Source organism: Camarhynchus parvulus, chromosome 5, assembly GCF_901933205.1.
Source record: "Camarhynchus parvulus chromosome 5, STF_HiC, whole genome shotgun sequence".
In the NCBI taxonomy this organism is placed as follows: Eukaryota; Metazoa; Chordata; class Aves; order Passeriformes; family Thraupidae; genus Camarhynchus; species Camarhynchus parvulus.
Window position 1 is genome coordinate 22,254,055 of NC_044575.1, and position 19,199 is coordinate 22,273,253.

At 34.0% G+C, this 19,199-nt stretch overlaps 1 protein-coding gene across 1 annotated transcript in view; it reads right to left on the reverse strand.

Annotated features, from left to right (window-relative positions):
- The window catches only part of FUT8 (fucosyltransferase 8), a 97,197-nt gene that overhangs the window by 11,050 nt on the left and 66,948 nt on the right, over nt 1–19,199 (reverse strand). The window contains 2 exon segments of the mRNA XM_030948655.1: nt 13,455–13,572; nt 13,575–13,694. Of these exon segments, the coding sequence (XP_030804515.1) occupies nt 13,455–13,572; nt 13,575–13,694 (238 nt within the window).

The following is a 19,199-nucleotide window of genomic DNA, read 5'->3' on the forward strand; positions in this document are numbered from 1 at the left end:
TTTAATTCAAGGCTAAATAGCCACCAAACATATTTTAAGAGTTTTTAAAAATTACACAAACACAACTGTCTACATAACTGGTAATTCAAAGCTACATTCATATACTGAAATAAATTATAATACATGGCAACATTAAAAAAAACCATTACATCTTTAAAGCACTGAACATTTTAGCTAGTATTTCTAGTATGCCCATTTCCTCCAAAATAAGGTTTCCATTGTCTGTAGTATTTACTGGCAAAGATGGTTAGTTCTCCCTTTAGCGATCACCAACCAGGAAAAAAAAACTGCTTTAAATATAAGCAAATCAAACTCATATAACTTTTGATGACCAAATAAATCTTAATGCTGAAAAAAATCAATTCAAAGAAGGCATAATGAGTTTAAGAACAGTTAAAGATTCAAAAGATTACAACACTTTAGCAAAACTAGTCAAAATTCTGCAGTAACTCTCTGAGATATAGTTATTTAAATAAGGAATGTTTGTTATGCTCAGGTATATTTTCAATTCATTTTTACCATATTTGGAAATCTATCTTCTAAGATGTATTGATATGTCAGTATTTTACCACTGTATACCATCACTCTAAGGGATTCTTTAGAAGAATTTCCTATACTACAGGTATGGATGATTCTTTTTAATTCAAGAAGCTAGTTCATTTTTTTACCATCTATTAAATCACACTCACAGGAAAATATTTAATAAAAGTTCATAAATTCAGCAAAAATATTGAGCATTTAAATCTTCTTATAATATGATGGATAATACTTTATTAGCATGTCTTCAGAAAGCTGCAATAAAGAAAAGCAGCATGAAGCCAGGGAAGTGCTAAATGTGGTGCAGATGTGAAGTATCAGGCAAAAGTTTAGACAATAAATGTTTCGCTTGGGAATGGTATGAAAGAGTGCTTGAGGTTCCATTACCTTTTTCCCCTCAGCTGAGAATGGGAGAATAAACAGGGTGGCAAATAAAACAATAGCAGTCTTAGCCAAGAGAAGAAAGAAAAGACTTCAATCTTAAGTTAGAGAAGGAAATTTGCTGCAAACCTTTTGAGGGGAAAAAAGCAGGTAATGCAAATTTGCATATAAAAGGTAGATTTTTATTAAGTACAGCATCACTGACAAGCTTTAAAACTTTGTTCTGTGACTGAATAAATGTGTTGGTCTGTAAGCAGCCATTTGTAAAGTTTTGCTATTGATAAAGCTGACTGAGCAAGCTGACCTACTATTTGACATTCCTACCCTGAAAAGCACTCAATACATTGTTCCATCCTATTTAAAGGATGAGCATGCTTCTAAAAATTTCCATAGGCTGTCTTAAGGTTTTGAAGAAAATTAGATTGGCCAGAAAGAACTAGGAAAACTCTCAGCATATATAGAAAACTATATTAAAGTATACCAAAATCACAGAATATCCAAAAAGATTGTGAAAAAGAATCAGATTTCAGCTTTCAACTCTACGTGATATGTTGTTTGAATAGTAATGAAGTTGCAAATGTATTTTATTAAGGAAAAACAATTTGATTGTTTAAAATTAACTACTACGTCGAGTGTTGTCTTTAAAAATTTATAATCAAATCATAAATTTGGTCATGGCTATTTCAATTATGTTGTAGCATGTTAATTGCTTACATACAATTATCATCTGCTGATGTATATGTGCAGCTATGTGTACAATTCCAGAAAACCTTATGGTAACTCTCTAGGCTGTATTAGCTGTATCATCATATCTGAATGAAGGAAAAACTCCCTATCAGTCTTCATTCACTTTTAAAAGGGTGAGATAGTAGATGCTGTGAAAGGAAAACTGACAGCAACTGTTTGCTTTTGCACTGAACAAAACCAGTGTAGAGTAACTCTTTAGTAACCCTGAAGGAGTAAACAGCCCTGAAACAGCCATACAGGCAAGAGACAGCATTCTTACCCTACTAATCACTTTTTTTTTTCAGTATTTGTGAAAAGATTCCTAATAGGCAATGAGCTTGTCCTATTTTCAACAGGCATAGTTTAAAAAACATCCTTTTTTGGGCAGCAGGATATTGTTTTATTCTACTCAGAAATAAGCTGCAATCAAAATCAGTGATTCAGGAGATAACCAAAACTCAGATCAACAGACAAGCAGACATATTAGAAAACAATAAGTCACATCACCGATTCATATGAATTTTCAACTGAAGATAATGAAGCCAAGTTAAAAATACAGAATTAATTTTTAATCCACACTTCAGTTGTTAGCTACATTTTCTCTAATTTGTAAAATGTTTGAGTTTTTTCTACTTCACAGATGTATTTTTTTAAGTAACAGACAAGCCATAAAAGGCAGTAATCCATACTAGTGTTTGCATATTTTTCTCAAGCTGGAAATTTAAATCACAGCATCATCATGTCAATCAAGTCCAATTCCCTGCTCAGTGGTGGTACAATTTTGATATTTGATACAGAATCATATAATTATTTAGGTGGTGAGATAATTCTAGAGTTGTTATACATAACTTACATGTCAGCAATACTTCAAGTTACTTCTTCTGATGTGATTTATTTTACTTTTACAGCTGTCAAAATTTTTCACTATAATTCTATTTACAGCTTAACTTTCATATGACTCCAGGTGCTATTTTTCAGTCTGGAATAATCTAAATAATTGTCTTCCAGAGTTCTGCAACTTAATCCTGTTTTGGATTTTACTTCACTGAGTAACCAAAGATTGAGTGTTTTTGCAAAAGTCATAAAATACTGCAATATTGAAAATACTCGCTCTTACCATAACAATGTACTCAGGAGGAAGGTCCTGGACTGAAAATGATTTTAATTCAGATGACCCATGCCAGTTGTACCATCTAGTTCTTATTTATTACCAGTTTTTGGATATGTTCATCACTAATACATCAGTAACACAGTTTTAATTTTCACAAGACACACTGAATACTTTTTAAGCACTGCAATGAGCTCTGTGTGTATAAAAAGCATAGCTTTGCTTCATTGCAGTATCCCAATGTGCCTGAATCACTTTAAACCCCTCAGGACTTATATAATTTTTGTGTTTGGCATAATCTTACCGTCTGTCTACTTCTCAAACTTACTCTAATTTAAAGCCTATTTAAAAATTTTTGCTCTTTGTATCTTTCTTATCAACTTCTTTTGGAAGCCCGAAAAATGTTGATTTGACTCAAAAAGACCTTTGGAATTTTGTCATTTTAGGTAAGATTACTTCCTGCCATCTGAACATTGGCTCATACCTGGACTTGGATGGGCATTTTCATTGGGTGTTTATTAATTTCTTATCTGAAAGGAGGATGACATTTTACCATGCAATCACTAATATAAGTTAATGTTAGCTGAAAACCTGTTTGATCATTCACTCCCCTGATATTTCAAAATTCATCCGCTAATTTTAATTTTTTCAAGAAGTCCTTAGAAGTATGCCAAAGAACGCCATGCTAAGGACATTCCTGTCTTGTAACTGAGAATTTCAATTTAATTTCAGTTTGTCTTGCTAGCAACACAACTGAATAAACTGATGTAAAAATGGAATAGCTTCCCTGCTTTTCTGTTTCTATAATATACTTAATTAAGCTGATATTGACTTGCATAGACTTATCACAGATCTACTTCACTAAGCTCTACAGCACAAACACTGACTGCCAATTTGGAACCTTACCCAAGTGAACAACTCTAAATTCAACCACAGGAAATGTCAGAGTGCTGGGAAAGCTGTTTGACTAGCACACGGTATGGTGAGAGGACTGTGCTGAAGTGTCTCAAGGCTCTTCAATGTCCTGCTGGCTCCTGTTACGTATTGCAAAGGACAGCAGGTTCAGGGCTCATCCTGATACTTCAGTGCTTTTCTTTTCAGACATAGTAAAAATGAAAACTATGCAAAGTTATGTCATGTTATGCTCTTCATGAATACAAAGTTACCTCACAATAGCTTTATGCCATAGTTGAATTATAAAATGGAATTGCCATGAGGTAAAAATCATATTTTTCTTTTAAACTAGTCAATGTAAAATACAACTCATATATCTAAATGTTTTTTTTTTCTCTAAGCTTTTGCTTTCTGAACTATTTCTCACTAGTGTTCCCCTTACTAAGTTTTTAATCATCCTTTATGTAATCAAGCCTTTTAAGGCAGATAGGTGTTGAATAAATTTGGTGCAATTCTGATTTAAAGAAACTGAATATAGTCCTTTTTTTCCCAGGTTTCACATGCCATATGGATAGTGTTGTCCCATTTGTCATCCCAAGGGGCTGAATCTTGATACCTTCAGGAGTGAATAAATCAAAATGTTTGCAAACATGCCAGCATGCCTTCTATTACTTTTCTCAATCCAGCACTTCCAAGGCTTTTTTCCTGCATTCTTTCCTCCCCTCTCCTGCACACCTCTTGCAACTACCCTCACTTGCTCTCATGTCTCTTACCTCTCTGGGTACCATTTGCGTGTTGAAAAGTGGCATCTGTGATCAGTCACTGCCTCTCACTTCCTCACAGGCCTGAATGTTGACTTCAGTTGCTCTTTACACACACACAATCTACTTATTTTGGGGACTTCTGAGAGACCTTAACAAGACTTATTTATTTTAGTCAAAATTGGCCAAAATTCATCCAATGTTCAGGACTTAAACTAAGTTAGGTTTAAGAAGAAAAAGAGCAGATAGAAAGGTAAAGCATGATGACAAAACTTTTGCTCTCACAACAAACTTGTCTAAAATAAATCTGTAAAGATATTATTTTATCATCTCCCTCCTGAAAAGTAGAACTTTAATGATAGTCTTTTCTGCTCCTGCAAAAACTGTAACTCCCAGAGCTACTGAACCACCAACATATCTTTGCAACACAAGTGACAGTCTTGCAATAATATTTATTTTCCCATGTTATTCCGGTTCTTTGATAATCCTACCCATAATCAAAACCATAGCACAAAGATGAACAGTGCTCTTACTGTCCTAACAAGTGGTGAGATTCCAGTGAATGTTTTCCCTTTTGACCTGATGGAGGCCTCAACTGAGTGTAACACTTTCTGCATTTGCAATAGCTCTCTCTTAAAAAACAAAAGCAGTGGTGCCTTTAGAGCCTCCATTCCCTTTTTAGCAGCTCAGGTGAACTGCATTGTAAAGACCTATATTTCTGTTTCACTCTACTGAAAACTTCGCTTACTAGAAGCTTTATGTGGCAACTGTCACATCACTTTGAGAGAACATTAAAAAGTAAAGATTTTCTCCATCCTCAATTGTTTAGATACCCAGCATGTCAGCTGGAAAGAGATCTGGAAACAGATGAAGAGATTTCACAAATGGACTTCACAGTCCACAGAGCAGTCAGAAGACCATCAAACTAGGTAGAAATCAAGAAGCTTACTAGCAATTTATTTTTCCTTCTTTCTTTATATATTCAAACTGCTTTTGAACAATGCCCCATTTCATCTAAACAGCTGATATGAAAGGGGTACCTGCTAAAGAGGAGCTCCAATTCCCTGGCTGCCAGAAAATATCATTAAATGTGTTTGCAAAGGCAAATACACTTTTATAAATGCAAAGGGGTTTTTCCACGTTATCCAAGTCTAGTCATTCAAGTAAACAGAATTGATGTTTTAAAAGTAAGATCATATGTAAGGATAGTTGAAATAACTCAGGAACATATAAAAAAGACCATTACAGCTATATTGAAGAAAAACCAGTTTTGGATTTGATTTCAAACAATTGCACTGAAGCTTATTCTTTATTTCAGTCTAATGTTAATTATTATATATTTGAAAATAGTTCCAAACACTTGCTTTGAATATTAGGTTATCTTTTCTGGAATAGAAAATAGCCTGTTTTTATAATAATCTTTCAACAGCTTCAGTAACTTATCTCTTGCCTGCATAGGCTGACTGGACATATACTCGAGCCTGTAACAGGCATGTATAAGCATGTAAAAAACAAGACAACGTGCAGACAGTATTTCATATCTCATGACCTAGATGCTTCCAACAGGTCATGACAATGGAGCTTAATATTTGCAGCTGCCTGTCCAGGCATCTAATGGAGGAGCACTCCCAGTTTAGACAAGACATTTACTGTCTCTTTGAGATAGTGGTTTATAACTCCCAATCTTGTATTGTTCTAATTTGAACACTTGGAGGACTCCTCTTTCAATGAATTAGTAAAAGTACCTCCATATGCAAGCCCAGATGAAGCACAGCTCTCAAGGTATTTGTAGACAAAAGGACACTTTAGTTACCCATAAATAAAACAGGAGAGAATAAACCTTCCATGTTGTTTGAGATTCACAGCAGTAAAGCACACATCACCTTAACAATGCATCTGAAAGAAACAAGGATGCATTCTACTTCCTATGGTGTACCAACATGAAAGGAGAAAATCAAGGGTGTGAGCCTGCAATAATGGAAAAGGAAATTTTTCTGATCTTCAGTCATAGGGGAAAATGTAAGGGAAGCAGTAAGAAAAAAATCAAGAAAAATCACACAGAAATAGAGATGCTTGCTCCATAACTATTACAGTAACAAACTATTGTTAATTTTCACATTATAGGAAGCTTAAAAGCACTAGTTTAGTTAAGGCTACTTGCAAAAAAAACAAAACACCTGCTTTGTTCAGGCTTGTATTCTGGATTTATGTAATACCAGTTAAATGAAAACATCTTCCAAAGATTTCTCTACAATTAGCACAATCACATTCATGGACATGCAGTGCCAAAAATATGGTACTAAAGTAAGTATCATTGTTTCATTTGAAATGCTAAATTAAATCAAATGTTAAAATTAATGTGGGTCTTCAAAAATGGGTAGATCAGTGCAATAAAAGGCAGCTTTTTAAATTTTTTATCTGTTCCCAACACTAGAAATAAATCAGTTGGCTGAAGGCCTAAAGATTGAGAAACAAACATAAAAATGCAAGTATTTCTGCCTTAAAAGTCTTAGTTTAACTTTCAGTTGTTTCACATGGTGGAAAAACTTTATTCAGAGCCCTTTGCCTATAAGCAGCTTTTCAATATGACATTCTAAATCTAGACAAGAGATATATCTTGAGAATTAGCTGACATTTTAAGGTTCTCTTTTAATTCATTACTCAAATGTAAAAAGACAAAAACCTTTTAGAACTTGGTGAAGTTACACTGAAATTAATGAAATGCCCAGCCTTGTGCTACTGTAAAGAACCAAGAGTAGCTGCATGAAGAGGAAAAATGGCCACCAAAATAATTGATATATTTCCAAGCACCAGAGAAATAACCCGCAGCACTGGCAGTGCTCTGGGATGTCTCCCACCTGGAAATGGCAGTAGTCATTTTCAAGACATAGGAATGGTTTGGATGACTTGAATTCAACTCCACATCTGCCAGCTCAGGTTATGCTTGTTTAAAGATTACTTTAAAATAGGTAATATTACTTAACTAGAACGTTGTAATGACCAGTGTAATACATTAAAAAGTTGTTCAAAACTTGAATGCAGGTTCTAATTCCCCAAAAACCTAACAATGTTTCAGTTTTGATTGAAATTTTTGCAGCCAAACAAAGAACTCAGATTCACAGTTCAAACTTTGCAGTTTGTTTGAGACCTAACATGCTTAGTTTACATCATGCCATCTCTTCATATGTAAAAAAAAAACCTGGTATTTTTCATTTGAGTACAAAACACACTATTCTTCCCTACTGGGCATGCTGCAGTACAACTTTTCAAGTAAAAATTTTTGAAAAAAGCTTTTCAAAATAAAAATCAAATAAACTCTAATATTAAGCCAATTTGTGGCTCTTTTACTTATTGAACAATCCTTAGAAGGGTGACAATTAAGCAAAAACATTTTTTCTCGTTTGTAATGGACATTTTGTTTACCAATCTGTAATTTTTCGTCCATGATTTAATGCTGAGGAAAGTTTGCAATTAACCACTAACCTACAGGTACTAGTTTGGCTACTACATTGTGGGGGGGCAACATGAATCTGTTAGGAAAAAGGGAAAGTCATGCTTCAAAGTGTAGTATTTCATGAAAACAGCATAGGATCTGTGATCAAATACGTGATCGATTATTCCTACCACTGAACAGAACAAAGCCAAGAATCCTTTTCCCCACCTCCATGCACTCTTTGGATTTCTAAGTCTTCAGCTTCCCCTTATCAAGAAATGTAGGGAAAGAAGCCCCTGCTTTTTGGAAAGTAATTTTCTTCAGTCAGGGCACATTTAGGTTACCTTCCTTCATTTCAACACGGTTAAAGAATTCTCACGGAACATGTTTCCTAATCTGTTTATAGTCCTGCCCATGCAAGGAACAAATCAAACACTCAATTGCATTTTATACAGATATCAAATCTTCACCTAAATTAGCAATAACATAAAGACAACTCACTGTATACAAGCCCAATGTTTTTGCTTCTTGAACATTTTTTGATAGATAGCATGATTATATACATCAACCTTTAAAGAAATACAGACATTCTTACTTCTGCTGTCAGAAAATTTACTGGACAATAGCTGTATTTAAATTAAAGTATTTCCCATTTATCTCCCATCCTGTTGAAAGATGCCACTGACATGCAAAACAACTTCCAAGAACACCATTCTTTTACCAAGAATGGATTAGATTTGATGTAATTCCTCATATAATTAGATGAGAACCGGTGGGGTTTAGGCCACGTAAATGGCTTGATTAGGATAACTTGCCTTGATTGATTATAGCGTGAAAGAACACACAGATGTATTTTATTACAACCTCCTTAAAATACAAAGTAATTTAGTTTAGTATGGCAGATTTGGGACTGCACAAGTGAACTTCATGACAGAAGTTGTAAGACAATATTAAAAGTATCACTACAAAACAAACAAATTAAAACATACCCACTCCAAAACACAAAAAGGCAAATATTCTTCTGGTTGAAAATCCCCAAAAGAAATAAAGCTAGTTACAAGAAAAGACTGCATCTCCTGTAATTCCAATGTCAGATCATGCTTTTTTTTTTTGCTTTTCTGTTTCTGGACCTGTTGCCGTAATAGGGGTCAACAGCAGCAGCGAGTGATTGTTAAAAGCAGACCTCATCTCTAATCAAAATACTCCAGCCACATCTTTGTCTAAAAGTATAAATATTTTGCATATAGAAATACCTATAAAATGTGGCAGGACCAGCTTTTAAAACTTGCTTTATTTTAGAACTGAATTATGGTTTTAATCTCCAACTGTAAAGCAGATTTTTATGTCCTTGAATCAGTGTAGGTCTTTCTCAGAAACCTTTCATATTTATCAATATTCATTTTGAACGCCAGATAACAGAAGTTGACAGTGTCCTGCAGCCTGTCTTTGCTCTGCACAGTGAAAATAGCTTCTTGCTATTATTCCATAACGCTCCACTTAGACATGAACAAGGATCACACTTAGCTCTTTTAGGCTACTGCATTGCTCTGAAAACTCAGACCGACTTCATTAGAATTCCAAGGTCCTTTTAAAAGTTACCACTTCCTAAATATATTCTGTGTTTACACAGACAAATGTCTTTACATAGAGTATCTTACAAGGCACCTTGAAGACAAAAAATCTACAGAGCATCAGAAGCTTGATTTCAAGATTAACACAATTGAAAAAAGGGAAAATTCAGAGAGGTTGCTGTTCCACTCTGTTCTCTCAAATCACCATTCTCCAGCTTGCTTCATAGAAATGGAACTTGTTTGAATTAAAATGTAACTAATGAAAGCTACTGTATAAACACAATGTTAAGAATTAGAACTAGAAATTAATCCATTCTTTCAGCAAATGTTTATAAATAAGAGTGAGATGTGGGAGCAAAACATAATTCATACAATTGCATGCAAGTTAAAGTGGTTTTTTTTAGGCCAATACTAAATATTCAGCTGATTTCCATAAAAAACTACGTCAAGGAATATCTAGTTCATGGAGTGAAACTTCTTAATTTATTGCAATTAATTCTGTACAACTTTTTATGGTTTGATTTTGCAATTTTTATTTAGTCCTTTTGATTACTGTTGCCAGATAGACTTTAATAAATTAAACATTCATTTTGTGTACCCACAGTATCCTCATTCTTGAATTATACATATAAACATATTAGTTAATTTATATTTTAAGATTGTAGTTTAATTAATACTTAAAAGCTGGCACTACCAACAAATGAAGAGCTCTGCCATTTTCTCCCCTCTGGGTATCCCTTCCTCAAAAGCATCAATTCATCATAGTTAGAGGCAGCAAAATCAATATTCAAGGATAACTGCAGGAAACTTTGTTTCAGGTTTCCTTTTTCAAGTTATCTTTGATCTTTCTGGCTTTTAGGCCTTATGGGAAGGAGCACATACTGTTATTTAAAGCAAGTAGATGGCTTCTTGACCTCTACATCCCTTCATTCGCCAGCTTGACATGCAAATATGACTTCTAACAGTACATTAGTCTCTCCTTCCTATTAATCTGTTTTCTTTTTCATTTATGATTTTTTGGTCTAGTTATTTTGTAGACCTCTTTCAATTTATTATTGGGCAATGCCACCAAAACATCATAAATCAGCAAGTAAAAAATGGTAAGAAGAGGCTCTGTTTTAGCAAGCAGCAATGATAATAACATTATGATCTGGCTAACTAATTAATTTAAAGAAAATTAATCAAAAATTTCATGATAAATATGTCTTCAGAAGTTCTCTACATTTTTGCTCTTATTACCAGTAAATCATTCATGCTTCTTATAAAAATTCCTGCTTAAATTATTTATAAACAGTTTGACCATAGAAATCAAAGGAAAAACAAACTACAAGCAAGGTGCAATTACAGGCAAGATATCATTTTAGAAATAAGAAGACAACCATCTCTCAAGATTTTTTTCTCTAGAATGACAGTATGAGTGAAACAAAGGACAAGGAAAACTTATGCCACAGTGTAAAATAACTGTTGCATTTACAGAAATCTGCTATAGAATTCTCAATCATTTAATATGTTTAAGCCAGAAAAGCTGAACCTGATTCCAGAACTACCATGTCAAACACAAAGAACAACTCCTCCAAGACGTGACGTGGGCTGAGCTGACCCTTAATTCTTCACCGATAAGAACACGTCTTACTAATCTTCTGCTATCAGGCAAATATCAGCTTGGTCATTAAAAGGCACTCTACTTCCCAAATCCCAAAAACAAGCTTAGCTTTTATACTCAGTTAGGAGAGGACTGGACAAAGAAAATTCCAGAACTATAAGCATTCTCAGCTTATATAAACTTCTTAATTCTTGGAGAAGGTATTACACTCTAAATTGATTCACTGAAGATAAACTACAGAAACTATAAAATTTTGTGTTACGAATAAAACTAAAAAATGTCAATCAGGAGCAATTAATAGATAAACAAATTTAAACAATTTTGTCATGAAGCACATGTTACTATATTATTATCTATTCAGGTCTGCAAATTACATGAAAGCATCTCTCTTAGAGGATATATTTTTCTGACTTGTTGGCCTATTTCCATAATTTACATTGAACACTTACTAAAATTTTTCATTTTGAAATATAATTTTAAAAAATTTAAAAATCCCTACACCACATAGGAGAAATGCTTTGTTTATGTAAAATGAAAATTGATAAATGTCAATGCATTTTAATGCATTTATTTTGAAATTATAGAAAATCCCATGTTGATTTCAGAATTTGTAGAGAAAAAAAATTAAACACATGGTTTGGTTTTGCAATTCTTAACTCTAACTAGAGTTAAGAATTTCAGACTCATTTGTCCCTGAAAAAACAGGGAACAAATAAACAGATATACAAGTAAATAAAAATCTATATAGATTTAGGAAGACATAAAAAGCACACAGAAATCTTCAGCAAGATACTCTGTCTCTAAAATTTAGCAGTAACAATGACTCCCACTGAAGCCAGGCTGAGGCTAGTAAAGAGATCCCTTGTCAGAATCATTCATCCTCACTGACCAAGCCACTGCACAAGATCAGAATTTAACACAGTTTATAGCATGTGTGGCTGGCCAACACACCAACTACAGAAAGATTGTTTTTCATAGCCCTCTAGCTCTAGAATACCAAAACTCAAATTAGTGGCATTCATTATTTAAAAAAAAAAATTATTGCATCAGGGTATTTCATGTGCTCAGCCTTCAAATTATTCATCCTGATCTAGAAACTAATTGAAAGGTTAAAAAAAAATTTAAAAAATTAAAAAACAAAAGTACCCAAACTATAGGAACCTAAAATAAAGTATTATTTGTATTTTCATCAGCAAAAGCCTATATTGCAGGAAATCATCATCTATTTAAATAGATTTTCATTAAAATATATGACCATTTGAAACCATGTGTGTACCTGAGTGAACTGTTTTCCAGCTTACTGGGCTCAGAAATTGTTCACAAAACTGCCTGCATCTAAATTCTGGAGTCACATATAGGAGTCCACTGAGAACCATGTCCAGACTGTAGTCTCACTTACTAACTTATCCAAACACAAATAAAACTTCATCTGGAGTTCTCAATACCTGTTGTCCATTTATAGTTGTTTTTATAAAACATCCAACCATTCCTAAGAAACATTTTTTGCAAAAAAAAAAATCTCATTCACAAAAACTAACTAGAATTCTCAAAGCTAATTTTGTAGCATCTTGAAGCTCTGAAGAACAGATGCTATTTCAATGTGCAAATGCTGTTTCAATGAGTAAACACACAAGTTTACATGCAACCTGTAAACCAGATTTTGTAAATCTGATTAAGTTAATTTCAGACTGGTAAAATTTTAATAGTTACTTTAAGATTCCATATGCACTGGGTATGCAGCGTCCTAGTGAAAAGACTGAAGATGTTGATATGTTTTGACTACCAATCACATGGAGAAAGATGTCATTTAAAACAAACATTGTTTACTTGGATACAAACAAAGGTACCTGATCCTCCAAACATCAGAGTCCATCTACTTACTCTAGGCAAATTGTTCAGAATGATATAAGAAAGGAACGACTTGCTGACATACAAATAAAAATTCATATTTAACATTGCCATTGTTTTTATAGCATGAATTTTGGATCTGTTCAGCTTGCATTAGGAGTTATTTCAACTATTTGTTTATTTTGTTGGGGTGTGACTATTGGATACCATTTCTTTTATATTTCTATTGCTTAATATTGGAAACATCCCTTATTTCTTAAAAAGTTTATTAACAACGGCCTCTATTTAATACTCTCCTCCCATGAAAATTAGATTAATGTCTAGCAGAGAACACAGTAGCACCCTGCTGAAAAATTGTAATTTAAGTCTCAAATACTAAAATTTTGTATTATAAAGACTCTACCAATGCAGAGCTATCTTATGAAGGAATTTCTTTGAATACAGTGGGCAAATAAGATGTAAAAGGTGCTTACCTACACAGGTGCAACCACAGTTATCATGCTCCACACAACATGAAGGAGACAACAGATTAATTCTATGGGAATGAAGGTGCACAGAAGCAGGAGGAGCGCCATGGGTGGCCCAGCCTTACCTGACCAGTGGCCCGTGGTGGCACCTGCCCTGTCGGTGCAGGTCTCGCTGACGGGCCGGAACACGGTCTCCCAGCCGCCCGTGGCGTAGCGCCAGTTCTGCGACTCCAGGATCAGCGTCTGCGCTGCGTGCCGTACGCGATCATGAAGCAATACACCACGTGGTGAAGCTGGCAGCCATAGCCACAGCCTTTGTTGATGTTACACACAAGTTTCTTAGCTTTGCTGCAATCCTTCGGGTTCTGTAAGGATGGGTGAAAAAGTGGAGCTGAAGAGAAGCTACATCAAAGGCTTGCATTGCTCTGAAAAACTGGCAAATGTCATAAATCACAGAAGCCGCCCTGCTATAACGCATCTCCAACTAAAATGGATGAGTAAGCTTCAGCTCCATGAAAATTTTATGTGAATTCACTGTGAGCATGAACAGTTATTGAACATACTTCACTATGCTAATATAAAATAGAATACATTCAAGATTTTAAATTACTTTCTCATTTGTAAATCTGTCAGAAAAAGACAACATTTGGACTCTGAGTTCACATTTCATCAACATGATTCTCAGTGTTAGAATGCTTTTTCCTTTGGCATTTTTTCAAGTTTGTTAGGTCTCTTTCAATAAGCACGCATGTCACCCAATAAAAGAAAATTTCCACCCGTCTACAACGTACAGAATAAAACAAATGGTACAGAATAAAACAAATGCTTATTAAGGGACTGCTTCCCAGGCTAGCTGACCACATAGCAAACACAGAATGTAAAACACATACCCAAGCAGACTGAGAAAGGGCAGAATTTTAATCTGCATACCCTTTCCATAAAATAACATATTTCATTTCCACAAACCAAAAACCCATAAAATAGCAGGCAAATGCGTACATTATTTGAATGCTATGTTTAAAAGTACAAACTAATAAATATTTTTAGGCATGTGGAATTTTTAGGTATGTGGACAACACAACATCATAATCAACAGAAGTTTTTCTTTATGTAAAAGATAGTACTTTTTTTTTGTATGTATTCATACTTGCATGGCTCTAGACATAGCTCTAAATTCCAGAAAGGTCTTCCACAAAATCTCCAGGATTAACATTTCATATAAGGTACAAGAATACTGATATTTGACCATCAATATAAATTCTGTTTCTTTCACATCTAAACTTTCAATATAATTTTCTGTAAATTTGCAACAGTCAAATCAAATCTTCAAAAAACAGTGATCCCTGTCTGGAGAACTGAGATCCCTCCTTCAAGTGATCTAAAATATATTCTGAATATTCTGAGTCCTAAAATAATTTAAAATAAAATTACTTTGCGCATTCAGTTATGTAAAGGAGAGGACCACAATTCAGATGGGGGAGGGGTGGAGGTACCAAAACAAATCTAAAACTCTAGAACATGTGCTATACCATCAGCATTTTATTTTTTTCATTTAAAATACACCTGATTCAAGGCCTAACTAGGTATGAAAACAATAAATGAAATGAAATTTTTGTTCAAGATTTTTATTCCTCAGACCAGTACTTTTATCATCACAAATTTAATGGACAACTTGAGACTAAATCCAACAGGTATCTTTTGAAATTATAACAAATGTATTTCCTACAGTCTTCCAGAAGAGAAAGAGGGCCTTTCTAGTATTCTGTACAAGTCCACATAGAAAGAACTCCATGAAAAAATACCTTCTCATATCATGATTATCAGCAGTATTATATTTTTATTATTGTCATTAATATTATCATATTTTGCTTGGTTTCAGTTAATTAACTGTTCTTACCTCAACCCACAATGGGGTTTTTTTGAGTGTGGTTTTTTTTGTTTGTTTGGGGTTTTTTTCCCCATTGATTCTCCTCCCTGTCCTACCAGGAAGGAGGAGGGAGTGTCTGGGGGTATCTGTTACCAGCTTGGGTAAAGCTACAACATTATTCTTTTTGAAAGGAATAATGTCTGTGAATTTTTAGAAAATGACCTTAGATAAAGCTTTCTACACTTGTCATTACCTCCAAATGCTTGTGTCCTCTAAAATGAAAGCATTTAATCAATGGCATATTTGAAATATTGTCAAGGTATGCCCTTCTCACTTTCTTTCATGTAAATGCAAGCTTCATATAATAGTTTATGAACAATATTATGGAAATCAAGTAGTAATCACACAATGAAATGAAATTTGATAGTGTGACTGCTTATCAATGTTAATATAATGCACTTGGGATTTATCATTGTTTGTAGACCTAACTAAAAACTATATATATTAGTATTAGTTTGTGACTTAAGGAAGCTATTTAACTAATTTCTTTATGACTGTGGTGTTTTTTCAAATTGATACATTCAAGTAGCAAAAAGACAAAGCACTATCTGAGCTTCAATTCTCTACTGAGAATTTTAAAAGAAAAGGAGAGTAGAGATACTTGGATATATCGCAGTTTCAACTGGTGTTTCCAGGAAAAGGTGAAAATATTACCCATTGATAAGGAAGAAAAGTTACATTTCAAGCACCAGAATAGTTTGGGTGTTCATAACCACAACTGCCAGCCAAAGCAACCAGTATTGAGCTGATAAAGAATAACAATTTCAAAACCAATGAAGACTGACAAAAGATACAAAAGATTTTTCCTCCTGGCACAAAGTCACAGAAAAGGATTATAAATCCCTGATTTGAGTGGGTAATACATTCTGTTCTCAACCCTAATGACACTGCTGATCACACTCCTATCTCCAATTTAATTATCTATATAATCAAGAGAGGGATGAAAGGGACTTCCACAAATGTCAAGCCCTGTAATGTAACAGCCATAAAACTGCAGTAAAAAGAAATACCAAAAAAATCCAAACAAAAATTAAACAAACCCACAAAAAATCCCAAACAAAAAAACCCTACACCTGACCAATTACACAAAACATACTTCAATATATAAAAGATTAGATAATCAAGCCATTCCAGAGTTTACACCTCAGTGCCTCACCATCCTCCAGCGCTTTCGAGTGTGTAGTCAGCCACCAAAACACATGACAAACTGGCAAAAGTAAACCCTGCACCTTAACATACATTTCTCTGTATGAGAAACTGCTGTGTTGTTAATGAGCCTACAGTTCAGAGAACTGAACACAGTTCAGAGAAATTTACTTAATCCAATGAATCACAACAGATTAGACTGGAGTGGGAAAGCACTCTGCTACCATTTACTGAGTAACCTCATAAACACAGTATGATGCTCATTAACAAAGTTGCTCTTTTCTTTATATTTTCAACAGATATTTTATTCTTTGATGCTACGCAGTCTGCTGGAGAAGAGAGTCCCACTCAAAATCTTTGGAAAATCCCATTTTTTTAGAGAAATATGTCAAAAATTGGTGTTTCTCATCATAGTTATCATAAATGTAATTAATATTATCTTCTATTCCCCTTCTTTTGTGATGTCATTTGTAATCCTTCCTTTTCATACCAGCTCCCCTCAAGACTTTGGGGGGAAAAATTCCACGCAAAGAAACAAAAAATCCAAACAAACCAACAGAAGTTTCTTCCAGCTGCTGGAAGAAAACATTCTTCTCTCCCTAGTCAGAAATAGTAGGTATTTGATTTGAGAGCCAGAGATCTCAAAACTTCCTCTAATATTAATTCCTCTAGTTTGCACCTACCCTCTTGTGACACACAAGTTTCAGCTTAAGTGAAACATCCCAGCGTGCAGATGGACTTTAACACACTGTGCTCCTCAATCCTAGAGAAAACCTCACACAGCTATCAGCAGTAACCACACTTCCTTAGGTGGTTATTATACTAAAACCATATAATATACTTATGACTTGATTGATTACAGTTGTATGGGGTGCACCCCCTTGCACATACACAAAGTGCCCAAAGCCTTTTTTATTGTAGTTGTCATTTTAGCACGAGGACTTTTGTTAAAAATGTGAATCAGTAATTTTAATGTGAAGGAGAGGATTTAATACACTTTAAGACAGAAAAATATAAGTGACGCATTAAACCACCAAAAATACTGCAAAGTCCAGAAAGCTCAGAAAAAAGTCTTGTGACCAATTTTCTGTTCTTTGCATACATATAAAGCCCCAACTAAATAGTATGGCAGAATATGACTTGAATATGGCAAACTATGGCAAATATAATTGATGTGTTGTTGAGTACTTAGTAACCTTTCTCACCTGATTGCATTTTTAACCTTCCAAGCTGAACAAAAATTTTAGATTCTTTTTAAATCAGAGGCTAAAATATTCTGCTATTGTGAGACTGCATGCTGAATCACAAACTTCCTAAAATAAACAGAACAAAAATAGGCACAAAAGAGAAGGGACAGAAAACTGCTGCCTTCATAATTATTTATTCACTTGATTACAGCACTACAGGTGCTCTTATTTGACTTCTGTTGCACATTTTCTACACCTGTTTGATAAAAAACATCTCTGAAAATAAGGCCTTTTCCTTAAATATAAAGTCCTAGCTTTTAAAATGTTCTTCCAACTATAGGAAACTAGTTACATGTAGCCTCATTAAATCAAATTTATGGTAATGTCATCCAAATGAAGCAGCAGTCATCACTACTCACAATCATTCAGCTAAATGACTTCCCAGGGAGATGTCCCAAAATAATGCAGCTGTCAATGTTCAACATGTACCAGAAAAAAACTATGCAGTACTTTCATACTTAACTAAAAAACAATTACAAATATGTCCCATTTTTTTTTGGCATCAACTTGAGGGACAAGGGTTGTTAATTTTTTTTAAATTTTATTTTATTTTTAATACAGTTTTATTATTAATAGAGGTATACAAATATGTGTAATTTCAAACCATTTGACTACTTTACATTGGTGTATATTTGTTAAAGCAAATAACTTTGTGCTCTTTTTGATGACTTGCACAGTTGTATTACTAAACAGGACAACAAATGGATAGTGAAAAAACAGGGAAAGGTAGAAAAAGGCTACATCTATCAGCATGAAAAGCAGTTATGGTATACTACAGCCAAACAGTGGTATCCAAATGAAAAAATAAGGAACAGTTCTCAGAAAGGAGTTGAAGAAGTAAAATAAAAGTGATGACTCCTGCACAATTTAGAGAGATGTTTTTCCTCAGAAGGGTGTCTTTCTTTATTTAACAAGCAACAAATACACAGCTTGGTCGCAGAAGAGAAGGTTCCAACAGCTGAGCAGTGAAATAATGAAAATCTGAGAAACAAATTCAGCTATTTACACAAGAGAAAAGATCAGGCATTAGGAGTGACCATACAAAACAGCTCCACACATGCCATAAAAAATAAACAAAGCATGAATAAAATAGACTACGTTAAATATCTTTTTGATCACTACATAAATAGCTGCATGCATTCAGCCATGCAAAAAGTCCCAACACCTTCAGATAAAGTTTTATTTAGATTTTAAACACACACACTTAAGCACATATATTAAAAAGTCCTTATCAACTCAAAAATATGAGCATCTAGAGAAGTCTCAAACATCTCTTGAAACAATCTAGGACTAGACAATATACTATATAAGCACTTCAATTTTGCTTCCTTATGTTTTTAAAAATGAAGTGCTAGTTCAGAAGTTTGATGTAAGGACTTTCAAATTTTGTTTTGAAAACTATGCAAACATATTAATGCATTTTGATACTCTAAAGAATAAAACTTAAAAAATCAACCAGACAATTATCTTTTACAATAAAGTGAAGAATTCAAACAGGTAAGTACAGCCCAGTAAAAACCATGGATCAAAAAAAAACCCAACAAAGAAAC